The sequence below is a fragment of the Corapipo altera genome, unplaced genomic scaffold, assembly GCF_003945725.1.
Source record: "Corapipo altera isolate COAL_440 unplaced genomic scaffold, ASM394572v1 61411, whole genome shotgun sequence".
In the NCBI taxonomy this organism is placed as follows: Eukaryota; Metazoa; Chordata; class Aves; order Passeriformes; family Pipridae; genus Corapipo; species Corapipo altera.
The window spans coordinates 4,472,126-4,491,806 of NW_020884875.1; the positions used below are offsets into that span (position 1 = coordinate 4,472,126).

Below are 19,681 nucleotides of genomic sequence, written 5' to 3' on the forward strand. Positions count from 1 at the left end.
TCAGTAAAAATCAAAGCACATTGAATTGATTTTTTCTCTTATGGGAGATATTGTACAAACTTAATTCAGGAAAACAGTTTTGATATTCCAAGCAAAACGAAAAATTTGCATAATCCAATATATAAGGAGCATGAGATGCAAGTGTGATTTTCAGCACTGTGCTTGAGAAAACAAATTTCACCACACTCCAAGGTACACTCTGAGCTGACTCGTACACTTTGAACTGCCTTCTACACATAGCTTTAAATCCAGCTATCTTAAATGTAAAACTCCGCAGCAATTTTTATTTGAACAAAAGAGACTAAACCTTGACCCTCCATTTGTCTAAGATAACTAAAATCCTTGTAAGTGTTAGACCTGGGATAAAGAACTGTGGTTTCAGAGATATCATACAATGCATTGTCAGGAAAAGGCGTGGATAGCTTGCATACGAAATTTCCTGAAAACTATGTTTGCAAGGAATTTACTTTGTTATAAAGCTTTTAAATCCTTTCCACATATTAAACACTGTTCTTTGGGGAATATACATCTGATATTTTTATGTCCTACAGTAACATATAGTATATGGTTTTCCCTCAGGTATTCTAGAGTGAACTTTAAGCTGGTATGAAAATCTGCATTGCTTTTCATAGGTGGGAAAATATAATCCATTAATTGTTATAGCATCTGCTTTTATACTGACCTCTGCAACAGGAAATAGAGCACAAATGACCCAATAATGTTGGTGATAAAAATTATAAATAGCATCTTGCCTTCTTGCTATTGTGTTGGCTCTTCTGCATTTCTGGATGTCCTGCAACACAATATAACTCATAAAGTCCTGCTGCAGAAAGACACTGGAAGAAATCTGTGAGTTTATGTGCAAGTTGCTGGAAAAAGAAACTGCTAACCTGGACCTGAAAATTAGTTGCAGAAAACTACTTCATCAGTTTATTTTGAGAAAAAATAGAACACAAACATTGTTTAGAGATACAAAGTAACTCTTCTCAGTATATATAACTATGTACTTGACTCATAACAAAAAAATACACATTACAGTTATACCTCTAATTATAGATGTTGTATTTCTATAGTAAAAGTACTTCAAATTGTGTGTCTATTTAAAAAAAATCATACTATAATCATACTGTTAATGTTATTATAGATACTCTCTTCCATTATTTGACTTCAGTGTTTCACTCCTGTGGCAGTTTGAACCAGAAATCCCAAATCCAATTTCCAGGCCTCCCCCACCCCTCTCCACGATTTATCCCAACACCAAAGAGAAAACTTCAGGCCAGAGGCTTCTGTAGGGAGAAGGGGAAGTATATACATTTATTTACACAAATAAATATACTGTACAAACTAAAAGCAGATATAGATAGATAGATAGATAGATAGATAGATAGATAGATAGATAGATAGATAGATATCAGTCTTTTAAGCCCATCCCTTTAACTTTAGTCCAGGAAAAGCCTTCCAAGGCCGATAGGTAACGCAGTCCCTCTCTCGTGGGAGTGGGACAACCTTCAGCTGTTTGCCAAAGTCCCTTCTTCTTACGAAGCCCAAGAAGGTAGTTCTGAGTCCTTTCTCCTCGGTCCTGTGTCATTTCTGTTGTGGGATCTCTCTTTCTCAGTCTCATACCTCGCTTCGTAGGCTGCTGCAGTGTAGTTCAGCTTATCAAGCATCCTCCGAGTCAGTTTTCGGCTGCCCCCGGTCAAAATCTCGGCAGGGCCACTCCCGAGCTCTTTGGCCCGTCTCCAATTCTTGCCTGAAGTTCTTCCGACATGTTGCAACGAATCACAACTGTTTCTTCCCAGCCTGTCTCTAGGCTCAGCTTCAATACTAAGCCTTGCATCCACTCCCACAAACAGTGAGAGGGAAAAAACAGCCCCCTTCTGCAGCCTGGCTGCAAAGGGGGAGGAAGAAGAGGGCCCGGCCACAAGGCCTGCCTCTCTCTCCTCGCTTACCAGTTGTTTTGTGAGTCACGTCCCTCACAAACACTCACTCACTTCAATGCTGTCTCTAACTCTGGCCTAGGCAGAGTTGGTGGGGCTGCAGGGCTCCCCTCTTTCCCCCCCCGGAGGGGGGAAGAAGGAGCCAGCCACCCCCTGGTCTTCTACACCTACACGCAGCAGACACCAACAGAGAAACTGCCAACAGCTTCCGGTGGTTGTGTAAATCTGATTTTGAGCAGAAGTGAATGAGTGGTGATTGGCTCTCCAGGGAACACTGCCCTGGCACCCAATCACCTCTGAGCCCTTGACTCCCAGGGGGGGCCATCTCAAACCATGACAACTCCCTATTTCTAGGTTAAAAAAAAAAAAAAGAGACAAAACCAGACAAAATCATGCATCATTTACCAATTGATGACTGTCATTTCAAAATAGCATATTTTAAATCTTTTAAATGGAATTAAGCATTCAACGCATCTGATTTTTCTCTAATATGTTCGTCTTAACAGGAAGACAACATCTCTCAAGAATTTTATAATTTATCTTTGTTTTCCAAAACAGTGGCTGGAAAGTCACAATTCCTTTTTTCATTAGCCTACAAAACTGTTTGGTAACTTTGAACTGATGTGTCCAGTCAGTTTCCAGATGTTGGTACAGAATTCCATTACATTTACCACAAGTTTCCGACTTTTAATTGGGTTTCTAGTAAAGGAAACAAAATTTTTTCCCTTTAAATATTGAAGTCAAAGTTGATTTAAGACTCAAAATGTATTTTTTAATTAAATCTTTAAATATAAATGAGGTGAATTATTTGTAATATGAAAAAAAATACTCAAGTTTGCCTTGTCAACCTCTTCAACTGTTGTGACTTCTTTCTCCCCTTCCCCCGCATCTTTCCCCATGCATGTAACAACAATTCTGTTGCTATGCTGAACTTCTAAGCATGTTAATTAACTGTCTGGTATAATATATGCTGCTTGATTGAGGCTCTAGCATCATCCCCCACAGGAACTGCTGGAAAAGATGAAGCTGTAATTTAACACTACTTGACCAACGTCCACACTTCCCCAGACTTTTGAGATAATACTCAGTCCTCTGCTTCTTCCTCAAATAGAATCAGTTGAAACTGATTTGGTTCTGAACTTCTTGGTTCAAATGTTACTTGGGAAAATGGCACATATTGCACAATCTTCAATCCTAGAAGGGTGATTAAAATCAGTAAATTAAAAGCTGAATAGGGAATATGTTTGTCATCTTTTGAAAACACTGCTTTCTTGACATAATGGGGTCACCAAATTTATTTAAAATTATTCTATTGCATTTTAGTAGGGCCCTTGTAAGGACAAAGGAAGAAAATGGAAGAATATCTCTTTTAAGGGATATAACAAAAAATTAGGTACTATGACTGTGATTTCTATATGTGTCGTGTATTCCAGTCTACCAATATAGACCAATAAGCCTGCAAGAGAACTTGAAAGGAAAATCTATCTAGTGGATTTCCAATGTCTTTTTCACATCATGACACCATTTATTCCTCTTCATTATTCATTCTTTTTCTCTTTCTGTGACTGGAGAGCTCACTTCAAAACAACATTTGACCAATACCCACGTATTGCAAACAGTGAACATGATACTATCAGCCATCACAAAGATATGTGAGAACAGTGGGGTTTTTTGCAGTCTATCTTGAAGAAAGGGGATGTTTTTCCCCCTTCCTAATTATTCTGACAAATATTCCTTTGTCATCAGCAGATACAGAAAAGATTGGTGACTATTACAGCTACACATTGAGCACATTTATCTCTCTGAAAACGCCTACTGACATTCTTTGAATAAATCATGTCAGAAGTGGTTTTCTCTCTTTTCATGATGCTTTGAACAAGAAAATCTCCACATATTTTTTTCTATGGGCCACAACGTATTATAAAGGTTTCTTACCTACCAACGAATATGTTTTGCAGTTACAATAATCGTGTAAGTGGACAATTAGAAAAATGGTCTTTACAATGTTACCTTCCATATAGTGTGTACGTTCCTTTCAGAACATATGTTGACATTCTGTCCCTAATGAGGCCATCAAATTTTTAGCCATGGATTTTTCTAAATTAAGGATTTAGTTTCCAGGATGGATTCAACTCTTCAGTTTATGTATCTACAGTGTAGTCTTGTACTTCTCTGCTATCCACTCCAGAGCTCTACAGACATTAGAAGGCAAAAGGGTGTCTCAGATCATAAAATGCGTAATCTTTTTTAGACCTCTTACAGTATGATTTCTTGCACACACTGAGAAATCCAGATTCTCTTCAATGGCTATTAAAAAAAGCCTAAAATTACTAGCTCAGGTAAAGATACCTCCAATTATTTTGATAAATTATACTCACAGGACTTAGTTCAGATGGAGGTAAAGAGCCAGTCCTTTGTGAATTACAAGTAGCATCTGTCAATGTAAAGTGTACACTTAGCACCTGCTTTTCCCTTCTTCAGGCAAAATGGTCACAGTTTTCTTCTTGCAACACCATTTTAACTGCCATTCCCATGTAAAATTTGTCATTCAAACAAACCAATAAAAGAAAAAAACAAATGGAATTCTAGTTCACAGGTACTAGGAAGAATCCTTTTGGTTGGTTGCTATGACTAAGTAAATGCTCAGACTCCATATTTTAGGAACTTATTTTGTGAGGTCATGATGGCAGAGAGAGTCAAAATTAAACATTGTCTGCTCAAAGCATGTCTGCTAATCTATTTCCTCATCTGCTTTAATAGGATTCTTTTACATGTGGAATTCTGATAAACATTAACAGAGCTAAAGCTAATGTTTACACTTATAGTAGGTTTTGAGGGGGATTTTATACTGGAGACTAGATAGAAAACAGTTTGTTAACAGGAAATTAGGTTGAGTTCATAATAGAAACAGGACTACTGATGTCACTATTTATGGCTTAATTCTTCACCTGCTGCTATGTAAGAATATACTACTTACTCCTTTTCTTCACAATATTCCATATCTTTTGAAGATATGACAAAACTTATCCTTTAAGTCCCTCTCACTTTCCCTCTTGAGATCCCCAAGACCTACTCCAATACAATCAACTTGCACTTGTAGACCAAAATTTAGTGTCCATCTATAACTGTAAATTCTGATTTTGCATCATACCCCCTAAAACTAGTAAAAATACATTCATGGCTGAACTCAGTTTTTAATAGCATGAAACAAGATGAGTTAGCTTCTTGTTGAAATATTTTCATGTAAGAAGCTGCAAATTAATAATAACATACTAAGCTTTGTTATACTTTAAGCATATATTCGCTCTGGTAAACTGGATGATGCTTGTCTAATTAAGTCCATGAAAAAGTTGAAAAAAAGAGCTGAGCTAAGCTTACTCACTGCCTGCTTAGACAAAAGTTATTAGCAATGTTCAGAACAAGGAGGATATAAATGGGTATCAGTTCTAATGCTGTTACTCTTTGTGTTTCTCTTACTTCTCCCTCAACTCTGCTGGCTTGAGTTGAAGGCCCATCTGAAGATTCTCAACTCTGTTGGAAAATGCAACAATTAATAGGTTGGATAGATCTAAGACAAAAGAATTAAAATTTGTCTATTAAACTCATGAAACATATTTTGTCTAATATTAGATAAATGTATACTTTTATCTGATCCAAAGGGAATGTTTAAACAAGAACTCTGTGCTCTACAGTAAGTTGGATTAAACAACCATAATAATTCCCTTAGCCTTGAAGTCCATTCACTCTGAAATAAATTTCTGGCCATCCTGCTGAAAATTCCTTCACTGTGACAGTTTATCCTACATATTTTTCAGGCCTAATAATTTGGATAAAGTCAATAAAATACGTCTGGATACACATGCAGTAAATTACCTTCTTTGCAATGTAAAATCTCAGAACTGAGAACATGATATGCAAAATATAAAATCAAATTGATTAAACAGCTTGGGTTATTCTAAAATTATATTATTTTTTGGATTTTGAATGATTAAAAAAGTACAAAACTGAGCATTTATCTGAATTTAAAAGTTCATTTCCCCCTCCAAAATAGTCCAAACATTACTAAAATAATGTAAACAACTAACGTAATATAATAATTTTTCAAAAAGGGTTAAATCAAATTATAAGAAGCCAGTTTTATTATTTAAGGTTATCATTACAGTGCTTGTATCATTATATATCTTACATCATTATACCAGTTACTCTAATTTTAGTTCTACTAAATGTATGAATCCACTATTAATTCGATTCACAAAACAATCCCTTGCAAATTTGTCAATCAAGCTGTCTGTGCAGGCAAATTTTGGAAAAGACAGTAACTAAAAAAAGATCACCACGTTCAGAGTATTCACATTCATTCACAGCTTTATCGGTTCACACAAAACCCCCATATACTAGTACCACATGCTCTCTTCTGCCCAGCTTTGCTGTTTCCCACGTGAAATATTCAATTCTGACTCAGTATTGTAATCACTGTTATAATCACTAGTGGAAGTCTTGTTGCCATAGCTGCAGCCAAGATGGCTGTCTTAGATTAGATATTGTGACTATAAGACACAGCAGCGTGGTGATCACTGTGGTCTAAATACCCCTCTTTCTGTATCCCTTCCTTTACCTTGCTACTTCAGAAGGTACTCACGCTGCTGTAAGTACTAGCTGGCTACACGGCCCAAACATGAAAACAGAGCTAGTTTAAACATAACTATAAAACTAGCTATAAAGAAATTCCAAATGTTTCCAAATGAGTTATAGGAATGGTTACATTACAGGCAGTGGTGTCTGCTCAGTGGGATGTGAAAAGGTGATTTTTATCTCATATAATTTCTTCCTGTTACAGCTCACCACCCAGTTCTTATCCTCTCCAAAGCAAGAGAAACTGTGTTTTTGGGGAGAGCAGCCCATGTCTCCATACCACTACAGGCCTTACTTTCCTAATTGGTACAGTGCAACTAGCACCCTACATGCAACTACGTACACCAGTATTCCTGTCATCCAAGAAATTATAAACCTGGAAGCTGGGATTAATGTCTTTAGCTCCTTGCCTGACCAGTAGTCCAGGGACCTAGGAAAAACATCTGATAAGGTGCTTTGAACCTACAAAACACTGTTCGAGGAGCATTGCAATTACTGTCTCGAGATCAGCTTATAAAGTGGGCAGCAAATATCAAGTGGGCAAGCTGGTGAGATACCAACTTTCGACCATTTCTGAAAAAAAATAACATTTGAAGAATACTTCAATTCCTCCACAAAGACCTTTCAAAAATATTTTTGGAGAAAAAAAATATTTTTGGAGGAAAAAAATATTCTAGCTTCTTCAATCAGCTTTAGTGCAGTGATAATGATTTAGCTGAGTACTGAAGCAATAGATTACTAGAAGAAATAAAGTTTTGACATCTGTGAGGTATGTATTCCTCCTTGTCTGAGTAAAACACTTCTAGAAAAGGCCATCAGAAAAGAGTTTTCAAGGAAGAGTCTAAAGAGGAGATGAAATGGGACTGAGAACCAACATGGTCAATAATATGACCATTCATGTTACTTTAATAAAAGCACTCAATGAGCACTCTTGAAAGCAAACAAATGCTGTTTTTTCTAGCAGTCAAAATTCCAAGGTTTTGGTGACACAAGACCTCCCATTAGAGCCTGGAAAGCTTCTAAAAAGGTTCAAGATCTCAGGCGGACAAATGCATGTTAGGTGCACAGGTATTTGCTAATGGTGCCAGACTGAGTTAATCAAGAAGCTGCAACCTTTGAGTTCTGGACAAGGTCTAAAAGGCTAGTTTGGCTGCCGACTTTGGGGAAAATATTGTCCTGAATTGCTCCACAGGGAGTTATTTGGATTGCTGAGCTAGCTTTAAAGCCTCTGCAGAAGGTGTTGACCTGAACCAAGGTCTTGGCTCTGAGCCCAGCCCTATCAGAGAAACAAGATTTCCATAGACAGTAAACACAAATTTAATCCAGGCACAACACTGCCTCGTCAATAAGAACACTATTCTTAATAAAATTAACTCTGCAACTGGTAGATATGTTGGTTATTTTAATAATCCCACCGTGGTCACTGGCTACTTGGACTCTGCTACACTATAATAAACAAACTTTGATGAAGGTAACACAATTTATTTAAAGAGAAAACATTAGTTACATAGACTGAGAAACACATTGAATTGTTCATGCTTGTTATACTGGAGAATATCTTGAAGACGATGAAAAATTGTTTCCTTAGACATTATGAAATAAGACCTGTATGAAATATATTTTTTTTTTTACTTCTATCTGTGTAAAAACCCAGGTCACTCTGAAACTGCCTCTATTAACATTGTATCATCTGAATAAATGCTACCCCATAACAGAACCCACAGCAGAATACTGCACATCTGTCCACGGGCTTCCTGGTTTATGACAGTGTTAACCATGAATTCTGAAAATTTCTAGCTAATAGATATTCTTCTTGCCTCTTGAGTTCATTCTGGTCTTTGAAACCAAAATTTCCCATGAGTTGGAGAAAACATCTGCATCTTTATTTTTTTCAGATTATACTTTTCAACATATAGAAAATATCACATAAATGGCAGAGCAATGACATGTATAGTATCACTTCTATTGATTTCTAGCTCAGTCACTGAGAAGCTAGAAATCAACAGCACAGGTAATGTTGTGTTTAACAGAAAATGAATTTTCAGATTAAGAAAAAGCTACTAATAACAAACTCCTATTGTCAAAGCAGAACTTCCTCTTTCATTATGACTATATACTTTAAACAATTTCTAGGAAGTGCCCAAGTTATATTTGTTACACCCAAGGATCATTTTGCAGAAATGGAGCATAGCTACTTGGCTTTTTTATCAGTAAATATTACCACCATTTGATTAAAATGCTACAAGAAATCTCGCTCTTTTTAAATTACAAAATAAATCTAAAGCTATACTTGTCCCATGATCTAGATCCATTGATACTGTAAAGCAATTCCTAAATTAAACTGCATATTTAAATTCAAAATTGTGATCTAAAAATTCTGCTCTGAATTTAGAGATAACCACCCTGTTTGAATGTTGACCTGTGTAAGTCCATAAAGTTCTCCAGACATTTAGCATTTTGATTTTTGCATAGTTAGAACTGCGCTTTCAAAGCAGTTTGCTGTCTGGATCAAACCTCCATATCAACAACCTCCTTTCAACTTCGCTAAAGAGCCCTGTCCTGAAGACACACTCAGATTATGCTCAGCAAAAGTTGATAGGATTGGTCTTCTCACAAACAGCAGTTGCCACCACTTCTTTTAAGGTATGGGCAAAAGATGAGACTGTGTTCACCTCTTCTATAACAACTTAATGCTTACAGCATTTGATTGGATTCACTTCGCTTCCAGATCTGGACAGATCCACAGTGTTTTGCACTCCAAGGAAAATGTCCCAACTTTTTAGTCCTTTGAGAAGAAGGCTAAGCTGTGGTGATGAGTCCTGATCTCTGTTTCCTTCTCCTAGGACAACATGCATTCAATAGGATGCTCAGGGCATTCTTAAGTAAATGAACTAATATAAAATGACTGTTGACCCAGGTCACCAGAACAACTCAGTCACATTCAAGGCCCTCCTCCTGCCTACCTGAAGGCCTGTTGGATATGGTGATGGACTAGACAGTATTGTCCTGGTATGGATTGTCCTGGTAGCCTTGCTTTTTGTCACCCTTTTTCATGAGTTCCTGGCAGCAACTTCTTCATACACAGTCACACACATACCTATCATATCTAAAAGGGCTGATATGCAAAAGCACAATACCATGGAATACTTGCATAGTACTCATCTGACAGGACATATACATGTGTATTCAGTCATGTGACAAACATGTTAACACACTGGTAACTTAAGGAGAGCGCATCTCAAAACATACAGAACTCAGTCTGCACAGGGGAAAAAAGGCTCATTGCTGTAATTTCCAGAGTTACAGTTCTGCAGATCATTTCTGGCCTGAAGAAATCTTAGTTTTTCAGTACAAACAATTAGTTTCAACAGAATGCTACAGTCAGTTAGACAAAAGTCTGCTGGTATTGACATGACTCTGGAAAATTGGAGATGCTTTTTAAAAAGTCTTCTAATGCAAAGAAGAACATCAATTTATAATTCTGACTTTGAAGCTGAGTGCTTTATTAATCTGCTAACAAAATTATGTATAATTACCTTCACAATCAGCTGTCCACTGTTTCTATATGACTCACATTCAGAAAGATGCAGACTTCCAGACCATAAGATCAAATTATTTGTATAGACAGGTAGGTGGAGTAGTAGGATCTGAATTACAGGTCGCTGTAGGTAAAATTATTGCAGCACCCCTGAAACGATGAGTTACAGCAATCTAAGAAGCTGGAATACCAGCAGGAGCTTGGTTTGCTACTTCACTAAAAATATAGCAATGTGTTGTTCGTTGCAGAAAGATTGTTGCAAACCTCTACCTTTTTTAAAATCACATACTTAAAAAAATTAAAAGGTAATCACTGCAAAAGCTGCAGTAATATTTTTCTTCCATGTGGGAAAGAAAGAACCCTCCTTCTTGCTGGGAAGGAGGGTTGCTTGTTTGGTTTTAGTGTGGGGTTGGTTGGTTTGTTCATGCTGTGTTTTCTTGTGGGTTTTTTTGTGGTTTTGGTTTGCTTTGTTTTGGGTTTTTTTTTTAATGTAGGTCATAAAACATATACTGTCCTCATGATCAGGCTTGTGTTCCTGCAAAAAAGCAAGATTATTTTGCCTGCTCATGAAAATTAAAGGAAAGCTTGGGCAGTGATCTATATGTAAATGTTGCTTTTGCACTAGCAAAATAACAGAACTGGAAAAAGAATGTATGTGTACATCAAGGAAAAAGAAGATGTTTTTATCTACTAGTAATAGAAAGAAAAAAATAGAATGAGTTTTCACCATGCTTATGGCAATCACAGTTTCCATTCTTCTGTAACCAAAGAGTAACAAATAATTATATTATGCAGATCAGCTGTGAAGGTAATGAATGCCGCGCAGTGCAATACAGTGTAAGATTCTGCAGACTATGTAATTATTTTGAGAAGTTAGTATCATCAATTAGCCTTCCTTCACAGCACATTCTTAGTTTCATAACTGAAATCTATCTCAGCAATAAATAATATTGATTATACAACATACCATGGCAGGTATGTTAATTAAAAAGGAAAAAAAAAAAAAAAGAAAAAAAAAAGAAAAGAAAAAGACCCTTAATGTTAAGAAAAGGTGGATGGACTGCAGAAATCCCAAAACATTTATAAGAATCAATTAACCCTCTGCACCTAAATTCTGGCCTCATTTCAAATAACCCTTTGTATAATGTAGTGGAGCTAATACACTTATGGACCAACACTATACTGTATGTACCTCTAGTTAAAAACACATTTCAATTTCTACTTCACGTCCTTGATTTTGTACAAAAAAAAATATTAATTTTTGTCATCTCTCCACACTTGAAGTTACCAGTTCCATTCCCTTCCAACTCAATGCCACAGCTCCAGTGACTTCAGTGCTGCAGAAACAGTGCTTCAGCACAAAAAAAAATCTGAAATATTCAGGCCAGAGAAATCAGTACCTCATTCAAATTGAATGCACTGTGTTTTTCTAGCCTTATTTGTAGCGCAAACTGTGAAGAACTATACATTCAGGTTAAAGTTTGGTAATATACTACAGAGCTCAAAGATAATTTGTAAATAGGTACATATGTGAGTAAATAAGCAAGAAGAAAATCTCCATGTTGCAGAAAACTTAATCAGGACTTTATCTGTAAGAATCTGACTCAAAGGAAATAGAAATAACATAAAAAATATGAAAAGTGTAGAGATCTAATCTCCAAGAATCTTAAATTCTGTTCTGATATAAAAATCCTTCTCCATGAGTATAAAGCAACAATCAATGACTAAAGAGATTGGTGGAAGGTGTATAACAGTAAACAATGCCATACAAACTCATCTCTTTCTGGTCTTCCTGTATTTTTGTGATACAGCTACAAATTTGAGATGAATATTAAAAAAAATTGCAACTAGAGAAAAAGCATAAAGAAAAGCAGCATGGCTGAGGATGTGAGATACTAAATCTGTTAAGGAGAAAAACTAGAAATTTTATTTCAGTAAGAATTCAGACTGTATATTACTTTGGTTCACAACTATACTATGGCATTTGGTACATAATCCAAAAAAGGACAACAAAGAAGAAATAAAGATACCATAGAGAATAAATTTAACACAGAATGTAAAGGGCATTTTTCATAACATTTCCTACAAACATTAATTAAACTATCACAAACTGGAAAACAAAATTTTTATAAAGATCCTATTGTGCAGCAAAAAGGATTTTTGGCACATTTGTACCACTGGTTAATGCAGATGGAGCAGAAACATGGACATTCTCCAAGAATATCAAGTATCAGTTAAAAGCTGGGCTGTAAAACATGAAAAGATTTATGCATAGAGTATTGCTGGATCTATACCAAGTTCTGCAAGGTCTTAGTTGTGGTACTTAAAGAAGGAGCCCTTGAGTATTTCAGACATAATAATAAAAACTATATCCCCACAGCTTCTGCCAAGTGAACTCTAGTATGGTCCTAGAATCAGATAAGAAAAAAATGGAGACTATGAAAATGAACAACAGAATCATCAAGGTGAAAGACATCTTGGAAACTGTGAATAAGCAAGTGTAAGGAAAAAACTGTAAATTACCACTAATTTACAGTGCAATGTAAACCATCAAAAACTATAATAAGAGCTGTCAATGATAAATCTTCACTTAGAAGCTATAGGAACACACTCTGTAGTATTTTCCATATAGTGCATAATACAAAGTAATAACAACAGTGAACATTGTAGAAACATGTTACGTCTCTCTTACAATTATCGATGTTGTACTATTCCTTTAATGGAATTAAGTTAGACATGCTTTCGGCTATTTAAAGTCAGTCTTGCATTACACATTGTTCTATTGTGCTAGAGGTTAGAGATCCTTTCTACCTAACAAAAATAAATTAAAATTGTTCATATCCTCTTTAAGAATGAAAGAAAAAATTCCACAGAAAATGAGTTCTATGTAAATTGTGCTCACACTATTTATAAGACTGCCTGCCTTTGAAACTATTTGAAAAACTTTGGTTCCTGTTCCTTCACCTCTCACCTTTGGGACAGAATGCATTTCCGCTGGTGCTTTTTTTCAGGAATAACACCTTCTTGGAGGGAGAACAATTGGGTCTTTCTAATACTTTTAATTTTTGTTATCTTTTCAAAGTCTAGTCTTTCAAAGACTTTAAATCCATCTTTAATCACAAGTACTTCTACCGGATTCCATGGAACTACTAGTGTACTTATTCTATAATGCATATTCTACATTACTTTGAGGAAACTGAGTTGGGAGGTGGAGTTCAAAATGATAAATCATGTTTCATTTATTTATTTCATTATTTATTTAATTCATTTCACTAGAAAAAAATCCTTCCTCAGCATTTTGTGACATATTAGAAAGATATAAAATATGCAAACCAACCATATTCTTTAAACTAATTTGACCTTTTTGTTTTATCCATCACTGTAGGTAATGATTTGGCATACTATTACAATCTACTGAAACCAATAATATTTGTTTTTCTCATATTAAAATTACCTAATATCTTAACAACTTCTGGCCTGAGTGCACTTTATCTAGGGAGTCCTGCTTAAAGTGGATGTGCTCCTTACTACTGATGCATGAAACTTTAAACCCCAAGAAGAGCATTTAGCAACATGTTATGAGCAATTGCTTGAGTTAATCCACACAAAGCAAGAAAGACTGTGAAAAGGAGTTGGGTTTTTTCTGAATTAGTTTGACATTTCAAGATAAGTAGTGGTCTGTAAGTCTGTAATACATTTTACTTTTTTGCATGTGTGCAAATTAATAAGAAATGTTAGTTCAGCCTGGTAATTCATCTTTTCTAATGTTTTCTGTTTGACGTTGCCTGATGTAAGATGCATAGAACACCACCACAAAAAGAAATTAATAAATCATAATATTAAGAATAATTTAATAAAAATTATTACTAACTCTTCATTGGAGATGTTTCATTTTATTCTAAAGAAGTCTTATTCTCCAGCATGAGATACATTCCTACACAGGTACCAAATACCACATAAACCTCAAAGAGGTTTGACTTATTTTAGTCCATGAGAAAGTCCCTAGTTCCCCATCTCTTTCTCTGATAAAGTTAATTTTATTACAAAAAGAAATCCTTCACTATGATTTGAAAGCAAGCTCAACTCTCCCATGTACATTTAGTTGAAGTATAGTAACAGAAAAGGAATACAGAGATTTGGGTTTTTTTAAAGAGAAAATGCAGCAATCCATCTGTATTAGATAGGCAGAATATATTAATTAAAAGTGTATAAAACCCACCCAGTTTTCTAACCCAGAGTGTGCTAGTTTTTGTGGATTACCACCCAACAGACAGATTTATAACTCCGTAATAAACTACAATATCAACTCTGTGTGTAATTGGCTATAGCAGACTGGGCTACAAACCCTGTTTTGTGATAACAGTAGCAGTAATATAACTTGCTAGCAAAAATGAAATTACAGCTTTTTTCCATATTCTCAGTCTTCTTTTAGTTTGGATGCCATTTTCATTTTCTTTAACCTTAGGCATAAAACCTTTGACTGGATAAATGTTCCTACTCTTTTTAACTGGTATCAACAGAGTTCAGATTCTCATTCAGCAAGTTACACATGTGCTTAATTTTTTCAATTTTGAGCAGTTCCACTGAGAATCTTTGCTCTTAAAACCAGCTTTGAATTGTGCACTGTTTTCTAAAAGTTCCACAGATCTACAAGTGCACCCAAAGTGTTCTCATGAAATTAAGAGAGAAGCTGGAAGATGCATTCAGCTATTATAGTGATGATTAAAAGCTGTAGTTTATTAGCCTCAGAGGAGCTTGCCAAAATTCCACCAACTTCCACTTAGTCACCAAATGCTTTGCTCCAAGTCAAGGAAAAGAGAGGATTTTTCTAGACATACCAAGATCTCCAAATCCTTACATTTTGGGGTTTTTTTTCTTCTTCTTTCATGAGGGACCATGGGTTCTCTTGTTTTATCAACAACAACATGATTTTTTCACCAGCTCCAGTGTGAGAACTCACATTGCTGAAGGGATGTCACTCCTCCTGAGCATCATTCTGGTAAACTCAAAAAGTCCTGCAAAATTGCTCTTTTCCTGAGTGTTCAACAAATTCTGAAAATCCCTACTCACTGCCCTAAATCTGGCTGATTAATACCTTTGCGATTTATTCACTTATTTATTGATGAAGTCATTCTGGGGGCAGGGATGCCATGCAAACGTTCGACAGACGAGGGCAAAGGCAGCTGTCTGGTATTTCGTCTAGGCAGCTGTCTGGTATTTCGTCTAGGCAGCAAAGCACAGGAGGATGAAAAGTCTCGACAAAACCGTCCACTGTCTGAAGAGTTACTGTATCCCCAGCGCCGCCGAGAATGGGGAGGGGAGGGCTCGCTTCCTCTTGCAGGCAAATGACCGGCCGTAGAGTGCGTTTTTAAGGGGTGATGTCAGAGAAATTAAACTTGAGCAGCCAAACACACTCCCTACCTCAACGACGTGTTTCTCCTGTTGACGACGGCTGTGTAGCACACCCAGCTCACTCCTGTCCTACTGGGAGGGGGGCTGGCCGGCGGGAGACACTTATTAATTATGAACGTGAAGATGTCCCTTTAAGGTCTGCTGTGCTCTCCAAGAGCTGCATCCGGAGGCTTAGTGGGGTAGATTTGGCTTTATTTGTACATCCTAGAGCCGGGCTAGTTTTTCGGGGAGGTTTCCAAAGCTCAGAGGTCTTTGGGGGGTGGGTGGGAGGAAAGTTGTGTGCAGGCAGGAAGCTAAATTCTTCTTGATGCGAAGAAACAAACGTAAAGACCGAATAACAAACAGGAAATGCCTAACTCGGCGGCGAGGCGGACGGGCGGTGCAGAGCACTGAGCTCCTTCGGCAGCGCAGCTCCGCCGGCGGCAGGACCGCTCCCGCCACCGCGACTCTCCGCCCGGGCTCCCAGCCCCGGGCTCGCAGGAGCCCTGGCATGGCCGCCTCCTACTGGATGCTGACAGGTAAACAAAGCCCCTTTTCTGCCTTTCTTTGAAGACCCAGGTCCCGTAAGCAGCCTTCCTGCCAGGGAAGTACTCTGTGGGTGCTGGCACGGGCGAAACGGCGTCCCCTGTCCCCGATCTCTGCCCCAGGAATGCCCTTCCCGGAGCTGCCCGCCAGCCACAGGTCGTGAGGGACTTCCTCGGTTTGCTTCTCTCTGGGAACTTTAATCCCTAAACCAGTTTTAGAATCCGGGGGGTAAAGGAAGGCTGCTAAATGAGGATGAATGGCTGAGAACATATAGTGTAATTGAATCTGGCTTGAAAAAAAAAAACAAAAAAACCACACACAAAAAACCCAAACAAGTTTGTTTGGGTTTGGTATTGAGTTTTTTGTTGTTGAGTTGTTTTGGTTTGGGTTTTTTTTGTTTGTTTGTTGTTGTTTTGTTTGGTTTTGGTTTGTTTTTAATTAGGGTAGACTTTCTGTTTTTCTGTGTTTGGCTCTCAGACTTCTGAGTAGTAAAAGGGGAAGAAGCAGTTAATTACACCCAACTCACTTCAGAAAGATGAGTCCATCCAGACATGAACTATGTAATATTTCCTTTTAGGGGTTTATTGTTAAGGAATTAACTGCTTTTAGAAAAATGAATACAGCAAGTAGCAATCTCCCTAACTAGTCAGTCTGTAGTAACATTTTGGATATGAAAACAGGGGAATCCAAGAAGTGGGAAAGAGGCTAAGGCAATGCTGGGATTTATGTGCTTGCAAACTTGGACACTGAACTCCTCAGCAGCTCTCGCGCTGGCAAGTAGCACACAGTGAACCTGAAGCAGTACAGAGGAAGAAATCAATTTCATAAGAATTGTCCACATGCAGGCAGCAGTAAGTGGGGAAAAGGCAAAACAAGAGTTTTCACCTCTTCCCTTTGTGCTTATTGTGCAAGAACGAACAGACACAGGAAAATGTGAAAATCTGAATGTAGCATTTTGGTGTGCTATGTTTAGCCACTGTTCATAGCTGTCTTTATTATTATTACACAGTGATATACTCCAAAACGTGCTTTTGTTTGTGTTCCTTCACAGAAGGAGGCTTTGTAAAGTGGCAACAATTTTGTGTGCCACAATTTCCCTTCAGAGCTGCTAAGTTGCCACTGGTACTGCTGACATATAATTCACCAGTAATGACAAAAAGGTTTACTAGTCATATAGCAAGACATTTCAGAAGTAGGTCTCATCCAAATCTGTTAGGTGATTACTTTTTGGTGGTGGCAGGGTATTTTTCTTTAAAAAGTTGGTGTGAAATAGAATACACTTAGAAATAAAAGGAGGCATTACAGATACCAGGAATGGGATTCAAATTGGCTCAAATAAATAAGAGACATAGTCCTACACAAACAAGTCAAAATGTAATAAAAATGTGGACAAGGAGTTTTAGAATTACAATGGAATTAAAAAATTAATTACAATTAATTAAAAAATTAATTAATTACTCTTCCTTAAAAAGCAAAAAAAATAGGCCAATAATCTGGCAGGCCCTAGCAAACAAAAACAATCTAGAATAAAGGAGGTTTGTAGAGATGTATGATACATATTTGTGTATTGATACAGATTTTTATTCTTTTTTAATTCAGCTTGGTTTTGATTAGGGCTCTGAGAATCTTGAGTACAGGAAGTCTAACAGATGCAGGCAGAAGTGCACAGAGAAGTGACAAGCCTGATAAGGGCTGAGAAAAATGATCTGTGAAGAAAGACTAAATGAGTTAGGCTTGTTTATCTAATAGCAAGAAAACTAAGGGTAAAGTGTTGACCATTTGCATTTCAAATATATCTTTTTATCAAAGTATTATACTAAGAATATTCTTCTAAATGTCAATGTTTTCTTTGTTTTGTGAGAGTGCTCAATCATGACTTTCTATAGCGCATATGTTAGTTTACAAAGATATTGATGAATAGTTGGTTCTCCGTGCCCAACAAAGGACAAAACAAAATCAACATAACTCACTGTGCAAAAACCTTAGGGAAAATTCAGAAGAACTGTCTTACCCTTCAGGTTATGAATTGCTAGGACAGGCTACCAAAAATCCCCCCCTGCATAATCTCCTTCACTGATGAAGTTGGTGGAACAGCTGCAAAGGATGGCTGATATTTACTTTACCTGGCCTGAGAGAAGTGACTAGGGATCTGCTGAAGTTTTCTCCAGCCCTACATTTCAACAGATAAGGAAGGAAGTAGTTAGTCTGAAGGGTTCCACTACTTCTTAATGCTTCTTCACTTACAGTTTTATGGAAAGCCAGTTCCCTCCTGGACTTCTTATTGGTGATGGTAATGTTGTATTCATCTTTATAATAGAAAAGATAGATACAGACAGAAATGTGTGCAGAAATTGAAGCGGTCTCTGTTCAGAGTCTGCACAGTCAGGACAGACACAGGATAAAGGGAAAGCATCAAAATAGATGTTTTCCCCAGTTTCCTTCTCTATCTTTTATTTTCCTTTGGTCTTGGAACAATAACATCCAATGTTTCCCAGCAGATTTCCCCCTATATCTGAGATCCTTTCCCACTAGCTTTTCTTATCCAGAACTTGCACGTGTTTGCTTGAAGTCTAGCTAAAGTGGCTGTAATATTGGGGAGAGAGGGTTCCTATGGACATGACCTATCCTTGTCTAAAATCTGTATATAACCCATCTTCATAAAATAGTTGATCGAGATTTGAAGACACAGGACAGTGTGTCTCAGATGCTTTCAAAATAATCTTAGAAAACCAGCATGGCTCCAAAATCCTTGTGAAGATATGCTATCACCAGTTTAATCTTATCTTGCACTATGCCTAAGAACGTCTGAAAATGGATGCCAAATTGCTGCAATTATTAGTACCTATAAAATTGTTTTTAAAAAGTAATACATTGCAAACTGTTAGGTTGTATTCATAGTTTCAATCTTCTATCAAGATGGGAACAGGCTACGCAATTTTGAACTTCTATGTTAAAATCATTCATAGAGTTAAAAGTACCCACTTGTTTTGGCTCTACCAACATCAAATACATCTCTCTCCCTGACACTAGCAAAATTAGTATGAACCTAAAAAATTACAGTTATATCGTCTCTAACTTTTTGGAAATATTTTTATTCTACTGTTCATTCTTTGACATAAACAAATAGCAGTACCCAGTACTTTTTACAAGAGTAGGCAAAGCATCATCACTACTAAATATTTTCCTCTGTAAGTTTACAATGGTCTTGCTGATTGTGGACATATCACTGAAGTTTACAATTGCCACCAAGTATTTGTGGATCACTGTTCATAACTGTACAAATATTAAAATCTGTTATTTGAGAAAGGGCCCATCTCAAAATGTCTCTACAACAGTCAATTTAATATTTTGAGTGACAACTTTATTTCAAAGTTGCTCTTTTCTTTGGGTTGGTTTTTGTTTGTTTGTTTGTGTTGCTGTGGGTTTTTTTAATGCAGAAAGTAATCTGATTTCATGAAATAAACATTTATTTTCTGCTAGATGGTACTGGATGCCAACTTGCAACTTTTATCTAAACTATATCGCATCTCCAAAGATGTGAGGCTGTTTGTAAAAATCTGACTGGAACCATAAGCAGAGAAAAGTTTGTACATATAAAGCAGTAAAAGAATAAAAAGTCAAATAAATATTAATGTGG

General features: G+C 36.8%; 1 protein-coding gene across 2 annotated transcripts in view; it reads left to right on the forward strand.

The window, feature by feature from the left end:
• The first annotated feature begins 15,330 nt into the window (after positions 1-15,330).
• Positions 15,331-19,681, forward strand: part of ITGA1 (integrin subunit alpha 1) — a 71,641-nt gene continuing 67,290 nt past the window's right edge. The window contains exon 1 of one of the 2 annotated variants that reach the window (XR_003526207.1): positions 15,331-16,037. Coding sequence is in view for 1 of the 2 variants with exons in the window: in XM_027634470.1 (XP_027490271.1) it covers positions 15,827-16,037 (211 nt within the window). In the remaining variant the exon portion in view is untranslated. The remainder of the gene's footprint in view (positions 16,038-19,681) is intronic. The other variant, XM_027634470.1, reaches the window with a different exon arrangement.